Raw genomic sequence first — 21,545 nt, forward strand, 5'->3', positions numbered from 1 at the left:
CCTTTGGTCACCTTCCTCCCCCTCCCCCTGGCTCGGCCCCGGGATCCGTTACTGTAAGCGCTCTGAGATGCTGTCCGGTGTGGAGGGCGCTATATAAATCCAAGTTGTTGTTGTTCACCTCAGCTCTCTCCCCACCTACAAAGCCTGCTTTAAGACTTATCTTTTCAACCATACTTTCTGTACCTTTCCTTTCTTCAACCTCTTGCAGCTCGGCTTCCATTCAGCTGCGTGGAACACTTTGAGATGTCAATGTGATGCTACTCGAACCGCAATAATACCTTGCCTTGCTGGGCTTGACTTGACACAGGAGCATTGTAATCATGAAAGCCTTGGTCCCATAAAAGGCATCACTCCCAATTCGCTATCTCACAGAAGGTTTGTAATTATCTTAGTGACAAATTGTCTCGATTATATCTTAATTTGTTGCTATCTGGTGAAGCCGCTCTGCTCCCAGCATTCTGGCTTAGGAAACAGGAGACTGGATTTCTGCAGCTCACTCCGTATCACATCGCATCAAAACAGGGCTGTCAAAATACAAACTGCTGATTTTAAAGTTCTGTGCATGTTTGAATTTTTTATGTTAAATATTTGGTTATGTGATTGACTTTTAGGAAGGTTTTTAATGGAAGGAGATTTTAATGGATCGCTAGAGAGCCCAGAGTGACTTGCACTGCAAAAGTGGCAAATCACACTTAGTCTGAAACCGCTTCCTTCTTATGTGAAGTGCATTAGCTCAGCCCTGATTTATACAGTATAACACATTAGTAAGCACATCATCTAAATGTGAGTCACTGCCCAACCTACAGCAATTCTTCACCAAATGTGCATTATAAATGCAACATGAGCTACAAGCTTCAAAAGGAGGAGAAAAAGATTTAAAAGTACATTTATGGAACTCCTCATTACTGCTGATATCTCCAATAAAATACTATGTGCCACACCTCTCTTGCTGAAACAAAACCACAGCACAGAAATATTGTTGGAACTTGTTGCGAAGGAAAACAAAATTATTTCACCAAGTTTAATATTTTGTGATAAAATCTGGTGTGAACCTTAAAACAATTTGAGTGTCCAATGATTTCCACTGTTCTTTCCTTTGTTCCTTCATCCTGTCTTTCAGGTTAACACCGTTCACTCTTGGTATTTCCTCTACCCCTCTTCTTACTACCTACAGCAACAGGAACTGCCTTTTGTAGGTGCTCCACATGTCTATACATTGTATTACCCATATAGTTTCTAGTTGCCATGACACAAAGGGCTGCACAGGCTCAAGAGGCTATGCAAAGGAGAGTAATGAGTTTGATCCCAGTGTTAGCAGAATGAGCTGTGAGCAGCGATTAGAAAGGCTAGGGCTACCTAAAGTTATATAAAGTGATACGACATGGAAATAGACCATTTGGCCATGTCAGTGTTTATACTCCACATGAACCTCCAGCCATCGCATTCCCCTCTATTTCCCTCTCCCTCATATGTGTAACAACATTTTTGCTTCAACCAGATTCCGGCAATGAGTTCCAAATTACCACCAACTTCTGCCTGAACTTCCTCCTAAACTACTTAATACTAGTACTATTAACTACTACTCAATTTACTCGTTTTTCTATATTTATACTCTCTGTTTTGGACTCACCAACAAGTGGAAACAAACTATCAATGATCACTTTATTGCATTCTTTCATAACCATAAATAGCTCGATCAGGTCCTGTCTGAATCATTTGTAGTTCTGCAGCTTAGTGGTTAGAACACTCGCCTCACAAGTAAAAGGACCTGGGTTTGATTCCTGGGCAGGGCGAAATGTTGGGCATGTTTCCTTGCTCCACACACCTCTGTTTACCTAGCAGAAAGTAGGAACCCATTATTAGTTGATTGGCGGATTGCTTTTCCGAGGTAATAAACCCTTAAAAAAAATTTGATCACTCAATCTGTGACTGTTTGTGGGACACTGCTGTGCACAATTGGCTGGTAAAATGGGCAGACACATGGCAGATGAAGTTTAATGTGGAGAAATGCAAAGTGATGCATGTTTGGAGGAAGAATGAGGAGAGGCAATATAAGCTGATGGTACAATCTTAAAGGGGGAGAAAGAACAGAGAGACCTGGGGGTTCAGATAAGTAAATCTGTGAAGGTGGCAGGACAGGTAGATAAAGCTTTATAAAGAGGGGCATAGAATACAAAAGTCAGGAAGTTATGATAACCCTTTTTAAAACACTGGTTAGGCCTCAGCTGGAGTACTGTGTTCAGTTCTGGGCACCACACTTTAGGAAGGATATCAAGGCATTGGAGAGGGTCAAAGGAGATTTACCAGGATGGTACCAGGAATGAGGGATTTCAGTTATCAGGAGAGGCTAGAGAAACTAGGATTATTCTCCTTGGAGCAGAGAAGGTTAAGAGGAGACTTAAGAGAAATTTTGAAAATTATGAGGGGATTCGATAGAGTGAACAAGGAGAAAATATTTCCACTGGCGGGTGGGTCGGTAACCTGAGGACACTGATTTAAAATAGTCGTTAAAAGAAACAGAGAGGAGGTGAGGAGAAATTTTTTCACGCAGCGAGTTGTTCGGAATTGGAATGCTTTGACTGAGAGGGTGGTGGAAGCCGATTCAATAATAACTTTTAAGATAGAAGCAGGTAATTATTTGGGGAGGACACGTTTGCAGGGTTATGGGGAGAGAACAGGAGAGTGGGATTGAATTGGATAGCTCTTTTCAAAGAGCCGGCACAGACACGATGGGCCGAATGGCCTCCTTCTGTGCTGTACAATTCTATGATTTTATGAAACACCTGAGTGGCCAATTTTACCTGGTGGATTGCTGGCCAGGATACCAGGAGAAACTTCCCTTTCTTTTCGATCAGTGCTATGTGATCTCTAACATCCATTTGGACAGGCAGTCTCATCCAAAAGATGGCACCTCTGACAATGTAGCATACCCCCTGCACTGCTTTAAATTGGGGCTTGATGCACACAATGGCAATATTGCACAATGGATATCACCGTCCATAGGCAGGGACACTCAGTAATCCTACTTGGACTTATCAGACACGTTAAGCACTCTGAGACGCAGTCCGGCATGGAGGGCGCTATATAAATCCAAGTTGTTGTTCTTATATATTTTTAATTTCATTATTTCATGTTCCTTTTTGTTGTTGACTTCATGTTGTGCTTTTTTCCTTAGGTCTCTTTCTCTCCTGTGTTCTATTGTTAGTAAGTAAAGCGGATATGTTTCATTAATGGAGGAATGTTTTTAATTCTTACTTGTTACTTTGTCACTAAGAGTTTCTGATTTCACTTCCTTTTATTTTAAAATGATTGTTCATCCATCAATTATTTTCTGCTCCAGTCTCCTTTTTCAACTAATATATTTATGATTTTTCCTTCAGTTCCTTTTCTCATGATTTCACCCCTCCACTTTTATTTGTACGTGGTGGGTTGTAATGGAGGAGTGGGGGGGCGGGAATCGTTTTGGGAGGGAGATTGTGCCGGGTGCATGTGGGGATATTGGGGGTTGTGGTGTCTGTGGGGAGGTTGTTATGGGTGGTGGTGGATTGTTAATATGTGTTGGGAGGGTGTGTTGGTGAAGGGGTGAAGTTGTGCGAGGTTGTGATGTGTATGGGGGTGAGGTTGATGGGAAAGTTGTGGTATAGGTAGATGAGGCTGTGTGTGGGGTGTTGGTGTCAGGTCTATATATGTGGGTGTGAGGTTGATGGAGAGTGGTGGTGTGTTGGTGTGTGTGGGGGATATTGATATATGTATGGGAAGGATGTTGATGTGTGTGTATGGCGGTGTTTATCTGTATGTTGGGGCTGTTGATGTGTGTAAGGTAGGGTGACCACATTTTGTAAACCAAATCTGGGGACACATATAAAAGAAATTGAACTCACCACAATTCCTGATGCTAGCAGTACTGGAAAGCTGGCAGAACTGGAGAAGCTTGTAGGTGTGTGTCGTGTGTAGGTTGTGTTGATGTGTGTACGTGGGGGGGACGTTGTGTGTATAGGTGGTATTATGTGTGTAGGTTGTGTTGTGTGTGTAGGTTGTGTTGTGTGTAGGAGTTGTTGTGTGTAGAAGGTGTTGATGTTAGGTTGCGCTGATGTGTAGGGGTTGTTTGTTGTGCGTAGGGGGTGTCGATGCATAGGGGATCTCAGTGGATGGGGGGGTCTTGGGGGGCGGGTCTCGGTGGGTGGGGGGGGTCTCGGTGGGCGGGGAGGTCTTGGTGCGTGGGAATCTTGTGTGTGTAGAGAGTGTTGTGGGTGTGTAGGTTGTGTCAATGTATAGGGGGGTGTTGATTGCTGAGCCTTTTGGTTATTTGAATGGGCCGCTCCTTGCACTGAGCCACCGTCGCTGCTATTGGTTGTGATAACTGCCTCCCCGGGCTCACAGAGCCACGCCTCCGGTTCCAACAAGTGCAACGTTGTCCAGGTTCCTCCTACAGCAGTGCAGCTTGAGAGGTGGCTCTGTGCAGGCCAACAGCTCCTTTCAGGTGGAAACAGTTGGTTTAACATCAACTTCCCCTAATTGTCGACTGTTGTCAGTCGATAGACCAGGTAACTTTCTGTAACAGGAATCAGATCCTTTTAAGTTGAGTCTTGGTTACACGAGAGAGCTTTTCTGTTTACCTGCTGTCTCAAATTGAACTGATTCCCAGCCAACATTGGTCAATGTTTAAACTTCAACTACGAACGATGGACAAAGGAACGGATAACCCAGTATGCAATGAAGAAATTCCGAATGTAAGGCAAACCAGCACATCTCCTGTGCAAAGGATTAGCATTAAAGAAGATGAAAGTCAAAACTTGGAGGAAGGATCATGTGGCTGGGGAACTTTCACACCAGACTGTCTTAAATACTGCAACACACCAAAGGGATATTTACTTTTTTACAGTTTGTTGGCTATTGTTCAAGGTAATTTGGTTTTATTTTCTTCCCTACTTTTTATTGAGGTTTCCTCCTTTTTCTGCTATACGCTCTCCACTGTCACACTCCAATGCCCTATTGGAAGGGAGCCATGCAGGTGGCTATTCTTAGCCCTCTGTCCCTTGATGCTCCAGAGGTCTTTGAAAATGACACTGTCTGACTCTCAGGCTGGAAAAGGGTGTTACTTCTGTTTGGTGTCTCTCGTAAAATAGATGTGTAGGAGTGGAAGCTCATTAAGCATTAAATCATCATGGAAAACAAACCAGTTGTATAAATAATAATCATTGCATTTCAAATTGTGCCTTATCACATCATTGAGACGTCTGAAAGCACTTCACAGAATATATTATAAAGGGGAATGATGGTATTCTGTGAAACGCAGCAGCCAATTGTGCACTGCAGTGATTCACAAAGTATTTTGGGAGGGATTTTTACCACTGGAAAGCAATCCGCTAATCGATTTTAAAAACCCCACCTGAGAATCGAACCTTGGTCCTCTCGTTTGCAAGGCGAACGTGCTAACCACTATGCTACAGGATTTATCACTTCTCTGTGTAATAACTACGATGATGGAATGAAAACAACTCCGCCCCACTCCCATCCCCCCAAAAAAATTGCCAATGCAATGAAGTGTTATTTAACTCCTTCAAAATATATGAACTGGGTAAGTATCTACTTGAGAACAATTTAATAGAAAGAATTAATTGGAATTTATGGAGGAAAGTGAAGGTCTGGGTTGTGTGCTGTGATATTCTGGAGTTCGCCTTCATTAGGCATGGGGGTTCAGGTTTGCTTATTGAGTTTACCTAGCAGTAAGTAGGAACCTGGTTGTTAGTCGGTTGGCGGATCGCTTTCTGGGGTAATAATCACTCAAAAAAATGATAATAATTTGGTCACTCAATCTGCAACTGTTTGTAGGGCTGCGACGGCGCTCACCCCTTAATGTATTCATACCCAGGTTATGTAAAGTGCACAGTGTACCAGGTGGCCTCTGTATAGATTCTTCTCTGTGACGTGCAAGTTCCCTCTTTCTGAAACTTCACTACATGAGAATTAACACAATGTCAGGTAGTCCCAATGCTTGATATCATAACAAGGGGATGCTTCAATCAGTGTCCTTTGCACGACCAGACAGCTGACGTCAGCAATAACCTGCTTGTGTATCTCCCTCCCTCCATAACTTAACAGAGACTCAAGATGCACTTTTTAGAAAACACAACAGTATTTTATTGGTCCTTAAAACCCTATGCCCTACTTACACTGCCTGACAATACAATAAATGCAACGTTAATAAATTGAAAAACCCTGACACTATAACTATGACACTAGCAGCTTTTCCCCAAAGTTAGTAGACAAAGAAAAAACAATCCTGACCTGGAAACAAGGCTCTCGGGTCAGGCACGTACTTCCTGGATGACACTAAAAGCAAAGAGCGTCCCCGAGGCTAATTAGCCCCTCCTTTTATACAATTTTAATTCCTCCCCTTTTCAATGTATCTCTCGATACACTTTCCCTCCAATTTCATTCTCCTCCTCTTCAATGTATCACTCAATACCTTTTCCCGCCTTTTTGTTGCAACCAGGTCATAGACTTTGTCTTCAAGGCAGTAATTCTTTAAATTGTATTTTTGATCCTTGGAACATAACTTAGTTTAAAGAGAAGTGGCTTATTTTAACTCTGTACACACAAACTATCTACAGCAAATATCATTAGAATGAGGTAGAGCATTAATAAAATCACAAGGTGTCCGTGACAGAACACTGCAGTCCACAATTGGTTGTCGATTTTTGCCCACAAAATATACAGTCAATTCACTGTACAGTATATTCTGAAGTGCTTTGAGACGTCTCAATGACGTAATAAGGTGCTATATTAAATACAAGCATCATTATTATTAGTTTGGCTTGATTCTTTATGTAGATGCATGTGAGATGAGGAATGTGCAGTACTGCCCAGAAGGCAGTACGTACAGAATCATTTGGGATGATTATAAGGGAGTTGCATAGATCCAGTATTTGGTTATGTATTTTATGGCACTATTGAGAAAGGAGTTTCACAATAGTGCCATAAATCCTCCAAATTAATTGGCGATTCAAATCATGGCTGTTTGCGAGTCTTTTGCGAGACTGCCTTTTTGCCTGCACAGTCGCAACATTTAACAGCAAAGTGTTCTGAAGTGTTCTGAGATGTTCTGAAGTGATGAGATGCTAAAAAAAACCTGTAAGTTCTTTATTCTACACTGTGTGTGTATATATTATATATATATATATAAAATATTTGGTCACTTAATTCACAACTGTTTCACCTTAAGAAATCTACTTTGGTTTCACCTGAAGAAATAATGACATTTTTGGGTTGCAGGTATCATAGTGAATGGGTTGGTGAACATCAACCTTTCAACAATTGAGAAACGCTACAACTTGGCCAGCTTCTACAGTGGGATTATATCTTCAAGTTATGACATCTCGTTCTGTGCTTTATGCCTCTTTGTCGCTTTCTATGGACAAAAAGGACACAAGCCACGGTGGCTGACGTTCTCTGCTTTCATGCTCGGACTGGGATCCATTGTGTTTTGCCTACCTCAATTCATCAATGGCCTATATAAATATGGTGCTGAATTAAAAGGTTCGTTTTTATTACTTGTTTTTGTTCAACTTGATGATTTAGTGGTTGTGTTAGATCTTTTTCAAAATGAATTCAGCTTTCTAGCTTCAAAATCTCCCGCCTGAACCAATGGCCAAAACTCCCCACGAGACGTAATTTTCACCCACCACTTCTGAATTACTGGAATTAGGTTTGGTATAGTCTTTACTATTATCTCCTTCCTTGCTCTCTCTTCTCACTGTGAAATTCTCTGTTTTATTTTCCAGGTGAGTAACTTGGTAAATAATACAACAAGTGTCCTGCCCTCTCTCCCTCCTCTGAGACGTCTCTTCTAGCCCCCGCTGACTCCATACCTGCAAGCTAATTGCTCTGCCTCCGGTCTCGGATACGTTGTTAGCTGCCACCCTCGATCCGAGCTGCTTTCCCCCCAAATGCCCCCATCCCTGTCATCTACCCTGCATCACTCCTGTTTTGTCCTCCTATCCTTCCGTCCTCCTGGCCTCCTATCCCCATTTGACCATCCCAAAGATCCCTCTGCTCCAGCCTGGGAATCCTCCGTCAGGCTCACCATGGTACTCGCCGTTGGCTGTCAGAGCAGCAGCCACACTGATTGCCCATTATCACCCATTATCACTGAAAGCCCTCCTGGCTCCAGACCTGGGAGAAAACCTCTTCTCCCTCACCCACATTCCCACCCTTTCTGTCAAGCCTCCCTCCCCACCCCCTCATTTCGCACATTCCTTTGCCAACTGTCCTACAAAATGTCCGCTCCCTTACCAACAAAGCCTTCACTGTCAACCGTCATCATTGATGGAAATATTGATATCCTCGCCCTCACAGAAACCTGGATCAACCCAGGCCACACCTTCCCCCTGAGGCCACACCACCCAGCTATACCTTCCACCATACCCAACAACCTGGGCCAATAGAAAAGTGCGGCCACTCTTTTTCCGCAGAATGCGCTATAAACACCCACTCCATTACAAACCTGCTAAAACTGTAGTTTCTGGTCTCGCGCTGTGTACTCAACGGAACTTGAGGGCGGAGCAACTCTGGACTCACAAGCGGGATGCGGCACAAGTGGGAAATCACCCGTGTCCTCCACTGTCTCTACCCTCAGGCCACCAAAACCCTCATTCACGAGTTCATCACATCTAGGTTCAACTTTGCCAACTGCCTGCTTGTCGGCCTTCCCAACTCTTCCCTCCACAAGCTGCAGATCATCCAGAACTCTGCAGCTCGTCTCCTCTGCCGCACCAGGCTCCGTGACCTTCTCACCCCCAACTCTCACCTGGCTCCACTGGCTCCCTATATCAGAGTTCAAAATCCTCATCCTCGCCTTCAATGCCCTCCACAGCTTTGCTCCTTCCTAGCTCCGTGACCTGCTAACCTCATATCAACATAGCCGTTCCCTCTGCTCGGCATGCTCTGGCCTGCTCCACATCCCCCGCCTGACTCACCATCAGCAGTCAGTTTCCTTTGGAACTCCATCCCACAGTGTTCAAATCCATTCACTCCCTGGCACCTCCCTACCTCTCTGACTTCCTCACTTCCCAATCCACCACTTGGCGCTTCCACTCGACTTGCTCCACTCCTTTCATCTTACTCCCTCCTTTGCCTCCTTTAAAGCACGTCTCAAAGGTCCTCCTCTACAGTCGTGCATTCAGCTACCCTCCTACCCCTACCTCCCTGCCCTTCACCCCTCTCATCCCAACCCCCTGCTCGGGTCCAAATACCTGACTGTCCAGCACCTTGGGACGTCCTCGCGACATTTATTGTTGTGTATTTTGCAGTGATTTAGCACTAATTTGTTTTGCTCCCCAGAATCTTTTTTGCTTTTTGACGTCTTTTGTTAGTTAGTTCATATATTTATAAAATAAAATGTCTTATGCTAGTTATTTTACATATCTCTGTATATTTATATTCATTTTATCAGTTCTGGGTGTTAGTTGATTAGCGGATCGCTTTCCGGGGGTAACAACCTCTCAAAAAAAAATCTCAATCCATGAGGATGTCTTCAAGTGTCCACAGTACGAGCTGGTGACACAAGCTGACCCAGGATGGGAGGAGTGGAAGGAGAGGGGGAATTCACAGTAAATATTAAATTCAGTTTCTGAACAGACCTCAAAATTGCAGTAGAAAAGATAGACATTCATCACCCTGAAAAATAATGAGACTGTGTTCCTTTGAAAACAACCATTGTGAAAACTGCGCTTTACTGTGTGCAGTGGAAACATGTTCGTTCAGTTCTGTAAGCACCGGTCCTTGGCTTGCAGAGGCTGCTCTGCCTCAGTGACCTGCTGGGCAGCATCCTCACTGGCATCTTGGCCTGACTTCACATCTGCTCTGATCAATCTCAATGGGGATTTCTTTTTGCATATTGATATCGCAGAGCAGGCAGGGCACGAATAATTGTTTTTTCAGAGGCAGAATGCAGCATATCAGGCCATCCATCAAATACCCTCTTTCACATTTTTTTGCTCAGTCGGGTGACTGACACATGTGGAAACGTATCATAATGCTTAAGGGAAATCAAACCAGACTGAGAGTTCCAGCTTTATATGCTAATTAAACATGGAAATTCCCCTGCGTCTGGAATAACAACTGGCATTCATGTCGTGCCCTTCACATAGGATAATATATCAGGTACACTCAATTTTGTGGATGTTGTGTGTTCTCAAGCATTGACAGGCATAGTAACATAGGGCCGACCTTTTAAACGTTTCACAATATCCGCTAATATAAAGTACCTAACTATCGAACAGTATTTGCAATCTTTAGTTTGAAAAACTAAATTACATTAGGTGGCAGCTGCATCTAGCCCCCTCCCCACCACCAGTGGTGTCCATTGAGTTTCAAAAATAATCCTTGCATTTGATAAAGCGCTTTATCACATGGTCGTGACAACTCAAAAAGCTTCACAGGTTATACTGTAAAGTGGTGTGACTGTATATATTGTTGGTGAAGTTTCTTGCTACTGTTTTTGAAGGTAGTTGATGTTTCTAAGTTGTAGCCACCCCCCCCAACTCCCACCACCATCAAACATTTTGTCTTTTTTTCAGTTTTAATACTTTTCTCGGATGGATCTGCCAAAGATGGGAGAGAGAGGATGTGATTACCATTTTGAGTGCAGAAGATAGTTGAAAAGATCTTTGAGTGAAAAATATCAGATGCAATACCCTGTGTAGTTACTATTGTCATCTTCAAAGGAAATCTTCACCTTGAAGTTCTTCCTTATTTATACTTTTGTGTTTCTGTCTACCAGGATGACTCAATACAATCCTTCATGTGATCATATCTAACTCGTGATAATTATAATTTAACAAAGAATGACTGTTGTTCTCTTCCCACAAATGGTCTGTGAGTTGTTCATTACATTTAATGCTTATTTTAACCACAATAACAATGGTATGTTTTGCACTTCAGTTATCTGAATATACAAATCTAATGGTTATTCCCTACTTTGGCAGAACTTTATAGAACTATTCTTTAAATCAGAGAAATCTTGCAATTAAAATGCTTGGTCTGTTCCTTCTAACTGGGTGAAGGGTTTTGATGAGATGTGGTCTGTCAGGTTCGATTCTTGCCAGCAGTTTGTGTAATCCCAGAAGATTAGGAGAGATTGCAGGGTTTTTTAAAACATTTTTCTTCTTTCTCCCGTCTGTGAGACCATCAAAGCAAAGATAGTTCATGTGCCATCTTTTTTCCTGATCTTTGTTTCTGATCTTCAGTCATTTGATTTTTGCCTCCTAGCTTTATCACACAGGGTTTCAAAAATTGCTTCTCTTTGTTTTCAAGGAGCTGGTTCTCCACAGCAACTTACTTTGATGTGTTCCCTGTCACTATTTTGCATCAAGTCAATTTTATTATTTGAATATTGGTTATACTAGGAAACTGCTTTGATCAGCCATGTAAAAATTCCACCATCTTTATTTACCACCTTTGAGTGGCGCATGCTGTTTTCTTACTCTTTATTTTCTAATTGAAGGTTCTTACTTCTTTGAGCCAGATGTTATCAGAGTTCTTTCAATGTTTGATGGTAATTTCCAGATGTCCAAGAGGTTCAGAGAAATAATTTAATTAGTTAGTCAGGAGCTGCAAAGAAGTTACCACGGTCACAGCAAAACATCCCATTGGCCATATTGAGAACATAACATTGTACAAAAAAAGAGCATTTTTGACAATGAAAACTGCTCCTCCACAGACCATGTGCAATATACCGTAACCTGGAAAATACCCCAAGCAATTCTTCACTGATTACCATGAGTAACCAAATAAAAACTCAAATGTGTATCCAACCTTCCCACCTATAATTTGCATCCCTAGCTTGTTGCGCTTTTTAGCTAATATTTGTACAGTCACAGTAACAGACACCTTCACATTCCGTTTTTATTTGTCTTAATAATAATTCTTTTCAGATATTTGCGCAACAGTTGTTTGGAAGGAATTAATTGGCAGCACACCAACTGTTTGTTTTTTTGGCTGAGCATCTTGTCCTCATCTCCACTGCTCTGTGTAGGACAAATGACATTGATGCCTACCCAAGGGGTAACTGTACAATTAATTATTTGCTAATTTTCTATTCAGGCAAGGTGATAATAATTTTCAAGTGGAAATGCAGTTTTTCTTTTTGTTTCAGATACTTGTGCTGCTTCCAACATCAATGGCAGCTTGTCCACCTACAACAACTTGGGGGAGTCTCCAAACTTTAATTTCCTATACATCTTTATCCTGGGGCAGCTGTTGTGTGGTGTCGGAGGCGTTCCTTTATACACACTGGGGACAGCCTCCATTGATGAATGTGTGCCTCATGAAAAGAGTTCCCTTTATATAGGTATGTGAAGGCCTTGTATCTTTTTTATGGAAGTTTGGCACATTGAACTGCTCTAGTGTAAACTACTAGCTCTTTGAGATGTCTCAACAATGTTATAAGGCACTATATCAAACGCAAAGATTACTATTACTAGCTTTTGGAGAAATTGTTTTGTTTTTGGAGTAGGGGCACGATATTCAAATCGGACCAAACTCCATACCCCCATTTCACCAGTTCTGGCCAGGCTGCACTGGCTCCCCATCACTGAATGGATCAACATCAAGATTCTTACACTGTTTTCAAATCCCTTCACTCCCTGGCACCTCCCTACCTCTCCAACCTTCTTGCTTCCCAATCCACCAAGTGGCTCCTGCTTGTCCCTCGCGCCCTCTGCTCCAGCATTGGTGATCACACGTTCAGCTGCTATGCCCCGAAACTCTGGAACACTCTCCCTCAATTCCTCCGCCTTCTTTTACCTTCTTCAATTCCTGAGAATTTTCCTTTTCAACCTTGCTTAGGGTCACCTCCCCCCGCCCGACTCGTAGTCAGGCTCCGCCACTGATAAGCACTTTGAGACACTATCCTGTGTGGAGGGCGCTATATAAATTCAAGTTGTTTTGACATGATATTTACATGAAAGTGCTTGACAAGTTTGTTTTGCTCGATGAAGGAAAAGAACGAGAAGATCCATGTGACATTTTAGTCATGGCCTGGGCCAACAGAAAAGTGTGGATGTTTTTACAAAAACAATGTGGAGCACTTTGTGAATCTTGCAGGGGATTGCAGAGGTCTTTGTTAGATTTTATGGAGTGATTGGTGCTATTGAGCTATATTTTACTGCTACATTTTTCACTTTATTGATAAAAACTATATAATAAATAATAATCCTTGCATTTGATATAGCGCTTTTAACGTCTTCTAGACATCTCAAAGCGCTTCACAGAATATATTGTAAAGTGAATTGACTGTACATGTGTATCCCAGCACCTTGGGAAGGTCTTCCCGATATGAAAGGCACCATACAAATGTAATTTTGTTGTTCTATTTGTCGGTGAAACGCGGCAGCCAATTGCGCACAGCAGTGTCCCACAAACAGTCGTGGATTGAAGTGACCAATTTATTATTGTTTTTTTTCTTGAGGAATTATTATCAGACGTGTGGAGCAAGGAAACTTGCCCAAGGTTTCGATCTGCTGGGAATTAAACCCAGGTCTCTCGCTTGTGCTCTAACCACTGAGCTCCAGGACTCCACATTCCTAAACATAAGGAAGTAACACAATTGTTGCAAAATAATTATTAATTGCTTTTTAAAAAAAACTCGGTGGCTTTTTTTTGGTGGGGTGGGGGAACATCAGCAAGGCTATAGGAGCTCACCACCTCCTGCCTCTCAGGGCCGGCACTGCACGCAGACACATTCAGACACAGAGAGAGAAACACACTCACAGACACAGAGAGGCAATCTCAGAGAGAGAGAGAGAGAGAGACATACTTACTTATAAACAACAACAACTTGCACTTATATAGAGCCCTCCACACAGGGTAGCGTCTCAGAGCGCTTAACAGTGGTGGAGCCTGACTCCCAGCCACGGGAAGGGTGGAGGTGGCCGTAAGCACGGTTGAAGAGGAAAGTTTTCAGGCGAGACTTGAGAAAGGGGACAAGACAGAGGGATTGAGGGAGAGTGTTCCAGAATTTTGTGGCGTAGTCGCTGAAAGCACAACCTCCAATGGTGTGACGGAGGGTGTGAGGGCCAAGCAGTCGGCCATTGCCGGTCGAGTGGAGGAGCTGTGTGGTAGATTGGGGAGTGAGGAGATCAGAGAAGTAGGGAGAAAGTGTAGGACCTCTTCGAACTTGCCGTTTGACACGAGGATAGGGGAGGCTTGAGGGGGTGCATGGAGGAGGTGATGGATGGTGGAAAGTAGCGTCTTAGGATTGTTGTTTGCCACCAGGATGACCTTGGAGTAAAAGTCAGTTTGGGCTTGTGAAAAGGAGAGGTTGTAGGTGCGGAGGTGCTCGAGCCACAGATGGAGGTGAATCATAAGGCTGGATTTCTGCCATCTAAGCTCGAGCATCCGGGTTTGTGTTTTGAAAGAGACAGACACAAAGAGACACACACCCAGACAGACAGAGAGACACATTCACATAGAGACACACATACACATAGAAGAGACATAGACACACTCACAAAGAGACAATCACAACAACAGGGCCTCCGACTGAAGCCCATTTGCCACTTGACCCGCACTGCGCATGCGCATCGGGAGCCGCTCTGCCAAATGTGACATCAGGTAAACAGCACGAGCGGCCCGCAGGCCAGAAACTACATTTATGATGGGTTTGTAGTGGACGTGGGTCGTTGTAGCAGAAAAGGTGCAGCCTCACTTATCTATTGGCCCAGGTCAATGCTACGTCAAAAGCAAGGACTTTTGTACAATGATCTATTTTAAGAGAATTTAAAAGAAAAAGGATGAAATGGATTCTCCTGAATTGCCACATAATTCTAACTGTTTCAAAATAGGTTAGACGTGTGCAAGAAGTTATTTTAAAAAAATCTCTCGCACTTTCTATTCTCTTATTTTATTTCTGAAGGTATGATCTTTAGGTCTTGCACAGCAGGAAAAGATAGATATTATAGATAGATACAGAAAAGAAACGATAGATTGAGGATCCGCACACCAAATTTTCCCTCTTTAATTGTAAACACTACAACTATCCTGACCGCTGGCTGTGTGTGAGAAGAGGAACACAGGTCCTCGGTATGTTTAGAGATGAAAATTTTCTGCATTTCTAAAGACACAATTGTTAGGAATATAGATATTCGCGCAGCTTCAGAATACATTACATTAGCGCCATTGTTTCTCAATGTTAGTCTCAGTCCTGGAATGGGATTACCTCATGGCTGGTCCACAGCAGAGATCTCTTTAGATGAAGTGACCTGACATGTTTATTTAATAATGGTCCATCCACATTTAAGAAGAATTTGAGCTAGTCCTGAGTATCAAAAGGTTGTTCTCATTGTTATTCCAAATGTTGGTGGTATCTGAATGTAAAATGTCATAATAAATATGGTTGATTCCTTATAAATACCTGGCACAATTAGACTTTTATACAATCCCTGTGTGTGTTTTTTTTTAAATTTGAGTTAGACTATATTAGTAATTTAATCAGAATGCAAATATCAAGTAACTGAAATTATAAATAGAAATATGAGTAAATGATTTTATCTTGTATTTGGTAGAATTTCCATTCTAATTAATAAATCCATGCTGTGAAATCTCCCAGGTATTGGAACTGGCTTGTCCATTCTGGGGCCTGCCATTGGCTTTACTTTCGGTGGAAAGATGCTGAATGTCTATATTGATGTTAACAAAGTTTCCAAGTAAGTTAATTTTCATTCTTCTAAATCCCATCATATTTTCTCAATTGAAAGACTGGCATACCTGAAGGGCACGCTGAATAACGTATACTTCAGAAGACTAATAATAACATGTACAATAATATGCATTTATAATGCATCTTTGACCTAAAATTAAACTATTTGAAGCACTTTACCAGCCCCCAACATCTTGGGAAGTCCTCCCAACATAAAACGCGCTATACAAATGTAATTTTGTTGTTGTTGTTTACAAAATGTAATTCATTAGAAGTTAAAGTGAAAGTTGCTATTTAGCTAAACACAGCAGCGTCTGAGTCAGCATCTCAGCGCCTGACCCCGAGCCAGGGGGAGAGGGAGGGGGAGGTGACTACAAGTACAATCAAAAACAAAGGTCTTTAGGTGGGATTTGAAAGTGGGGAGGGAGGGGGAAAGGCGGAGGGATTGAGGGAGAGAGTTCAGGGCGTAGTGGCTCAAAGCGTGGCCACCGATGGTGGATCAGAGAAGAGGGACGAACAGGAGGCCAGAGCCAGCCGAGCGGAGGCAGTGAGTGGGGGGGAGGGAAGCAAATCAGACAGGTAGGGAGATGCGAGAGCATGAAAGTCTTTGGAAAGATCAGGAGCTAACTAATTTGAATACGGGATAAATTTTGGAATATAACAACAACTGCATTCATATAGCGCCCTTCAGATGGGGTAGCATCCCAGACTGCTTTAAATTAGCGTAACCAGGAAACAGCATTCCAGCACGTTAGGAAGCAAAGCATTTATTGTATTCCTTTGGGTACACTTTTAAAAAGCTCATGTATTTCTTAACTAACTAATCTAACCAACTAACTGCAATATACATAAAGTACAGGAATTTTCAAAAATCTTACAAAGTTGAAAAGATGAGAACTTATCTGGTTTTACATTTTTAAATGAGTTCCCACCACAGTCAAGAAGGTCATTCATTCGTATTTCAATATTGCCTCGTACAACCTGTAATGGAATGCCTTCAAGGAAAACTTAAGGTTCAAATTTGGATAGTAGCAGAAAACATTTTGGTAGAGCATTTTGTTTAAATATTAGTCATAGTTAAGTAAAAAATCTAAGTTCATCGTGAAAGAGTAACATTGATTTTAAAAACGTAATCTAAATTTCAAGAATCTGTCTCAACACAAAATATATTATGTGTTGGAGAAAATTGTGGTATCCCCATTGCCTACATTGTATATTGTATAGATGTTCTGGACAATGGAAGTTAGTTGCTGTTTTCTTCTCAAATGTTAGACCAAAAATTAGAAGAGAAAGTTAGTTCAAGTAGTGAAAAGTCAAGAAGTCAAGATTACCACAACTATGTTTGATTATTGTACCTGATATTTCCTCTGCATTCAATTAAAGTATACTTAAACATAGATTGAGAACCATCAATACAGCAAGAATTGCTATTTTGATTAAATAATTCAATGATATTGTAAACCAATGATCTAGGAGCACAAATCTGCACCTTACAAGCTTACGGCAATATTGATCTTTTGTTACCTTCCTTTACACGTGGATTGTTTGACTGGATGATTATAGATAATCAGAAACGATTGCTTCATACAGAGAATACACTGGCGCAGAATTGGCTGTTTAAAACAGATGTAAATACTTAGTTATTAAGGTGTAGGGAAAAATTAGCTTAAAGATCTGCCATGGCTAATAACAGACCCAAAGGTTGAATTCCAGTCACTATGGAACAGGTTGGAAGAAGGCAATTTCACTAATACTGAAACAACTACAGAACAAACTGCAACTAGGATTCTAACTATTTTGTGGTTATCTGCCAGTACAAATTGTACTACAAAAAGTCAATTATTTTCCAAAAGTCCACCACAGTCACTTTAATTATTTATTCTAACCCACAGTACATTTTCTCTCTAGAATTCCATACAGTGGCGCTAAATTGGACTGGAATTGCACTCTATTCAACACTACCATATTAATTTAATGGAATTAATCTCTGCTTAATCCCTCCTTAGGCTGCAAGTCATCCAGAACTCTGCAGCCTGTTCTCTTGCGCACCAGACTCCGTAACCCATTCACCCCCATCTTCCCCAACTCCACTAGCTTCCCATCACATGGAGGATACAGTTCAAGATCCTAGTCCTCACCTTCAAAGCCTTCCATGGCCTTGCTCCCCCTTACCTCTGCGACCTCCTAACCCCCTCTTCAACAGTGCCTTCGATCACCCTCCTTCCCCCTCTGCCCTCCACACTCCCCAATCCTGATCCTCAGCTCGGGTCCGAAACACTGACTGTCCAGTACCTTGGGACATCCTCCCGACCTGAAAGGCACTATACAAATGTAATTTTGTTGTTGCTTTGCTGAATAAAAACTGATTTTTTAACACAACAGCATTCTATTTTCAAACAAAGTACTTTATTTTGGGTGAAAAGGAGAGTACTTCAGCAGAACTCTTAAAGGCTAATTTAACTAAACATTTAAATGGAACCAGTTAATATGGAAAATCTCAGGCTTTTAATGGGTTCTGGTGATGGTGGGCTGACAGGTTGTGATATTGTGAATACATTCTTACACTAAAAGGCTGTTATTTTGTTTTCAGTGTTGATTTACAGATCAATGATTCTCGATGGCTTGGTGCCTGGTGGATTGGGTTTCTAATGTGCTGGGTATTAGCCTGGTGTCTGATTCTGCCTATGTCTTGCTTCCCAAAACATCTACCAGGTAAATTTCACAACTAATTATTATTGATTAATATTCATTTTATTAAAAGTGCAAACAGCTTGCTGGTTTCCAGAAGACTAAACAATTAAAATAATTTGAAGGAGCTGTTTGCCTGAGTCATATATTTTATAAGTTATGGTGAATTGATGTTGGACAATTTATTTCCTATATATACGTATATTTCCTATGGATTGGCTTGGAGTTGAGATGTGGCTCAATGTGCTATATCTGATGGGTTTGCATGCAGTGTCTCAAATGGGAAAGTGCTTAATTTCTACCATGAACATCCCTGACTTTGAAGAGCACAAATTTCAGCATTTTATATTAGATATTGTACCAGTACTCTTGTATCAATGGGTCTATTTCACAATTGTACAAAACCCCCTTTTCACAAATTCATGGAAGCAGCAAGAGTAAAGGACCAGTTCCATATTCCCCTCCTCCCCAAACTCCAAAGAATCTTGGAAAATAATTTTATTCCATCACAAGCCACAGACACTCAAGACCTCCGGCAGTTCTGTGAGTATTTAATTCCTCACTTGATTTTCTCAGACTCATCACATTCTTAACAGTAACCAAACTGAGAGCTCCACAATTATATGCAAAAGACGCATTGACATGTCTCTGTCTGGAATTCAAATGCCAACTCTCTCTGTTGTGGATGCACCCTGCTTACTTAAATCTGGAGAGTATTCATCATAGATTGGCGAGAACCAAGATTTGGACCCCCAGAGTGTGAGGTGGGATACTGCTGAAATAGAGGCAGCTAAATCCTGGTAGCTTTCCATTGAGAGCACTGTTCAGCAAGCTTCGTTCTGCTTGTTTAGATAGGACCACCATGCCCTTTATACGTTTCACTTGCAGCTTAACAGGAGCTGAGTAGAAATAAATCCCTGAATTTGCCAAGGAGTCAGGCTGACTGTTCTGTTGCAGAGCCTTGGAGTACCTCAGACCTGCCTAGCTCAGTTGCTGGTCTATGGAGAGCAGAGGTTTGACCAGTTGCCAAAATTCAGTTGCCATGCACCTGGAGTCAGCTCAGCTCCAAACAAACTACTTACCTCTCCCATTTAAATGTTCCATTTAAATGTTTAGTTAAAGTACCGAGAGTATTATTGGGAGGTGACCAAGGAAGTAGAATTTATGCTAAAGGGACCTCACAAAAATCTAAAACATTTCTTAAGATAACTTGTTTACATGACAAGCTGTTGACATGCAGAATAGACTGTGCATTGAATGTAGGCTAAAACACTAAGGAAAACTAGAGCTACCTAATTGCAGGCTCATGTCAAGGCACTAGGTGCTATGGGAATATCTAGACACACTTAGATTTAGTGATACAGTTGATGGAAGAAGGCAATGATACAGTAGATTTTCCAAGATTTGTGGAAGGAGCGCTCTGAGTAGACAAAATGATCCTTTCTCATTCCACGTTTTCTTATATTCTCACTCCCCAACAAAATAATGCCCATGATCAGCTCATTCATCATACCCTGCATCATAAAATAAATTTTGTTCTATCCTTGAAAACTCCAATTTGCAAACTTTAATCTTGAAGCGAAAGCTGTATTTAACTACCTAATTGCGACTTTTGTCTGCTTGTAAATGATTTACCGTGTGGCATTCAGGGACACTGGCTAACAGCCAACAGAAACATGATTTACAGCACTGCACTCAACCTTGCAGTTGGCAAGGCGTACAACCTAAATTGTGCCGCAGAAATTACAGTTAATAAACTTCAGTCATTTATAGAAATGTTTATTTTGCATACAACACAAAAACAGACCTGATTTACGGATGAATGCCTGGAAATGTAATCATTCATGTATTCTGAAGAATGTTGAGGATTATAAGTACTTAAGGATAACTGAAGCTTCATGGCAGCTTTGACAGGTTCAGTCACCATTAGATTATACACAACAGTGTATCAGAGTAATGAATTACGCCAAAGGAAACTGCTCTCCCTTGCTGTATTAATTTGTAGAATAAAACCTGGCTTCACCTCTCTCTTTTCATATCACAGTTATGTACAGTGTGCTCCAAGACTCTATCATTGGTCCTCTCTTCATTGTTTACATATTCTCCCTTAGTCATATCAACTGTAGACATTATGTCCACTTTCTTATGTACATGAATGATACCCAGCTCCACTTTCTGCATCCACCTTCAATTCCAGATCTACTGTTGTTCTGATAAACTGCTTTCAGATATCAAGTCATGTATGGATGAGTTGTAACTTTCTCCAAGTGAACATTGAAAAAACAGGCCATCCTGCTCGGCTCTTGTCAGTACCTCCTGAGCTCAGGAACTCACCATATCTACCTCTGTTTTCTCCCTTCAAATCATGGAGTGTTTGCAGAATCTGTGCTTTGTGTGACTCTTAGCTCTCATTTAAACTTTCATCCTGGCTCTGACCAAATCTGCTTTCTTCCATCTCTGCAATATTGCTCACCTCTGTCACAATGCAGCCGAAACACTCATCCATATCTTTATAATCTCCAGACTGGACTTCTCCAGTGAACCTGTTTGCCACTTCCTCATCTGCATCCTTCACAAACTCCAAACCATACATAACGTTGCAGCCTATATCCTGTTATCCACCAGGCTCTTTGAGCCCATCATCCCCATTATCTGTCTCCTAGCTCTACTGGTCCCTATCCCCTCATGGATCAATTTAAGATCCTTACCTTGCCTACAAATATCGCCATGGCCTTGCACCACCCTGCAACTCTACTCCCTTTTCTCCACCAACTCTGGTCTGACTCATAACTCCCACCCACTCCACTGCCCACCACCACTTCAACAAGTGAACCTTCAGCCACTCTCTTCTAAAATCTCTTCATCTTTTACCCTTTGCCTCTCTGTTTTCAAATCCGGGTTGAAGGCCTATCGCTTTCATTGTGCTTTCGGCCACCCACCACCCAGCTTCCTCTCTCTAATATAAGTGTAAATTGTTTTTTCCCCCTTTTTCCCCCTTTTCCCCCTTCTCTTTGACCGTGCCTTCAGCTCCCCTCTCGACTCTCTTCCTCCTCCTCGCTCCCTCCCTTCCCTCCCCTCACCCTGACCATTTCCCCCCTCCTCTCTCCCTCCCTTCCCTCCCCTCACCCTGACCATTTCCCCCCTGCTCGGGTCATGA

At 42.0% G+C, this 21,545-nt stretch overlaps 1 protein-coding gene across 1 annotated transcript in view; it reads left to right on the forward strand.

Annotated features, from left to right (window-relative positions):
• Positions 1-4,620: 4,620 nt before the first annotated feature.
• Positions 4,621-21,545, forward strand: part of LOC103178425 (solute carrier organic anion transporter family member 4C1-like) — a 47,682-nt gene continuing 30,757 nt past the window's right edge. Inside the window, exons 1-5 of the mRNA XM_007893154.2 lie at positions 4,621-4,902; positions 7,276-7,539; positions 12,158-12,352; positions 15,611-15,707; positions 18,291-18,412. Of these exons, the coding sequence (XP_007891345.2) occupies positions 4,659-4,902; positions 7,276-7,539; positions 12,158-12,352; positions 15,611-15,707; positions 18,291-18,412 (922 nt within the window). The 5' untranslated portion in view covers positions 4,621-4,658. The remainder of the gene's footprint in view (positions 4,903-7,275; positions 7,540-12,157; positions 12,353-15,610; positions 15,708-18,290; positions 18,413-21,545) is intronic.

This window comes from Callorhinchus milii, unplaced genomic scaffold (assembly GCF_018977255.1).
Source record: "Callorhinchus milii isolate IMCB2004 unplaced genomic scaffold, IMCB_Cmil_1.0 Scaffold1, whole genome shotgun sequence".
In the NCBI taxonomy this organism is placed as follows: Eukaryota; Metazoa; Chordata; class Chondrichthyes; order Chimaeriformes; family Callorhinchidae; genus Callorhinchus; species Callorhinchus milii.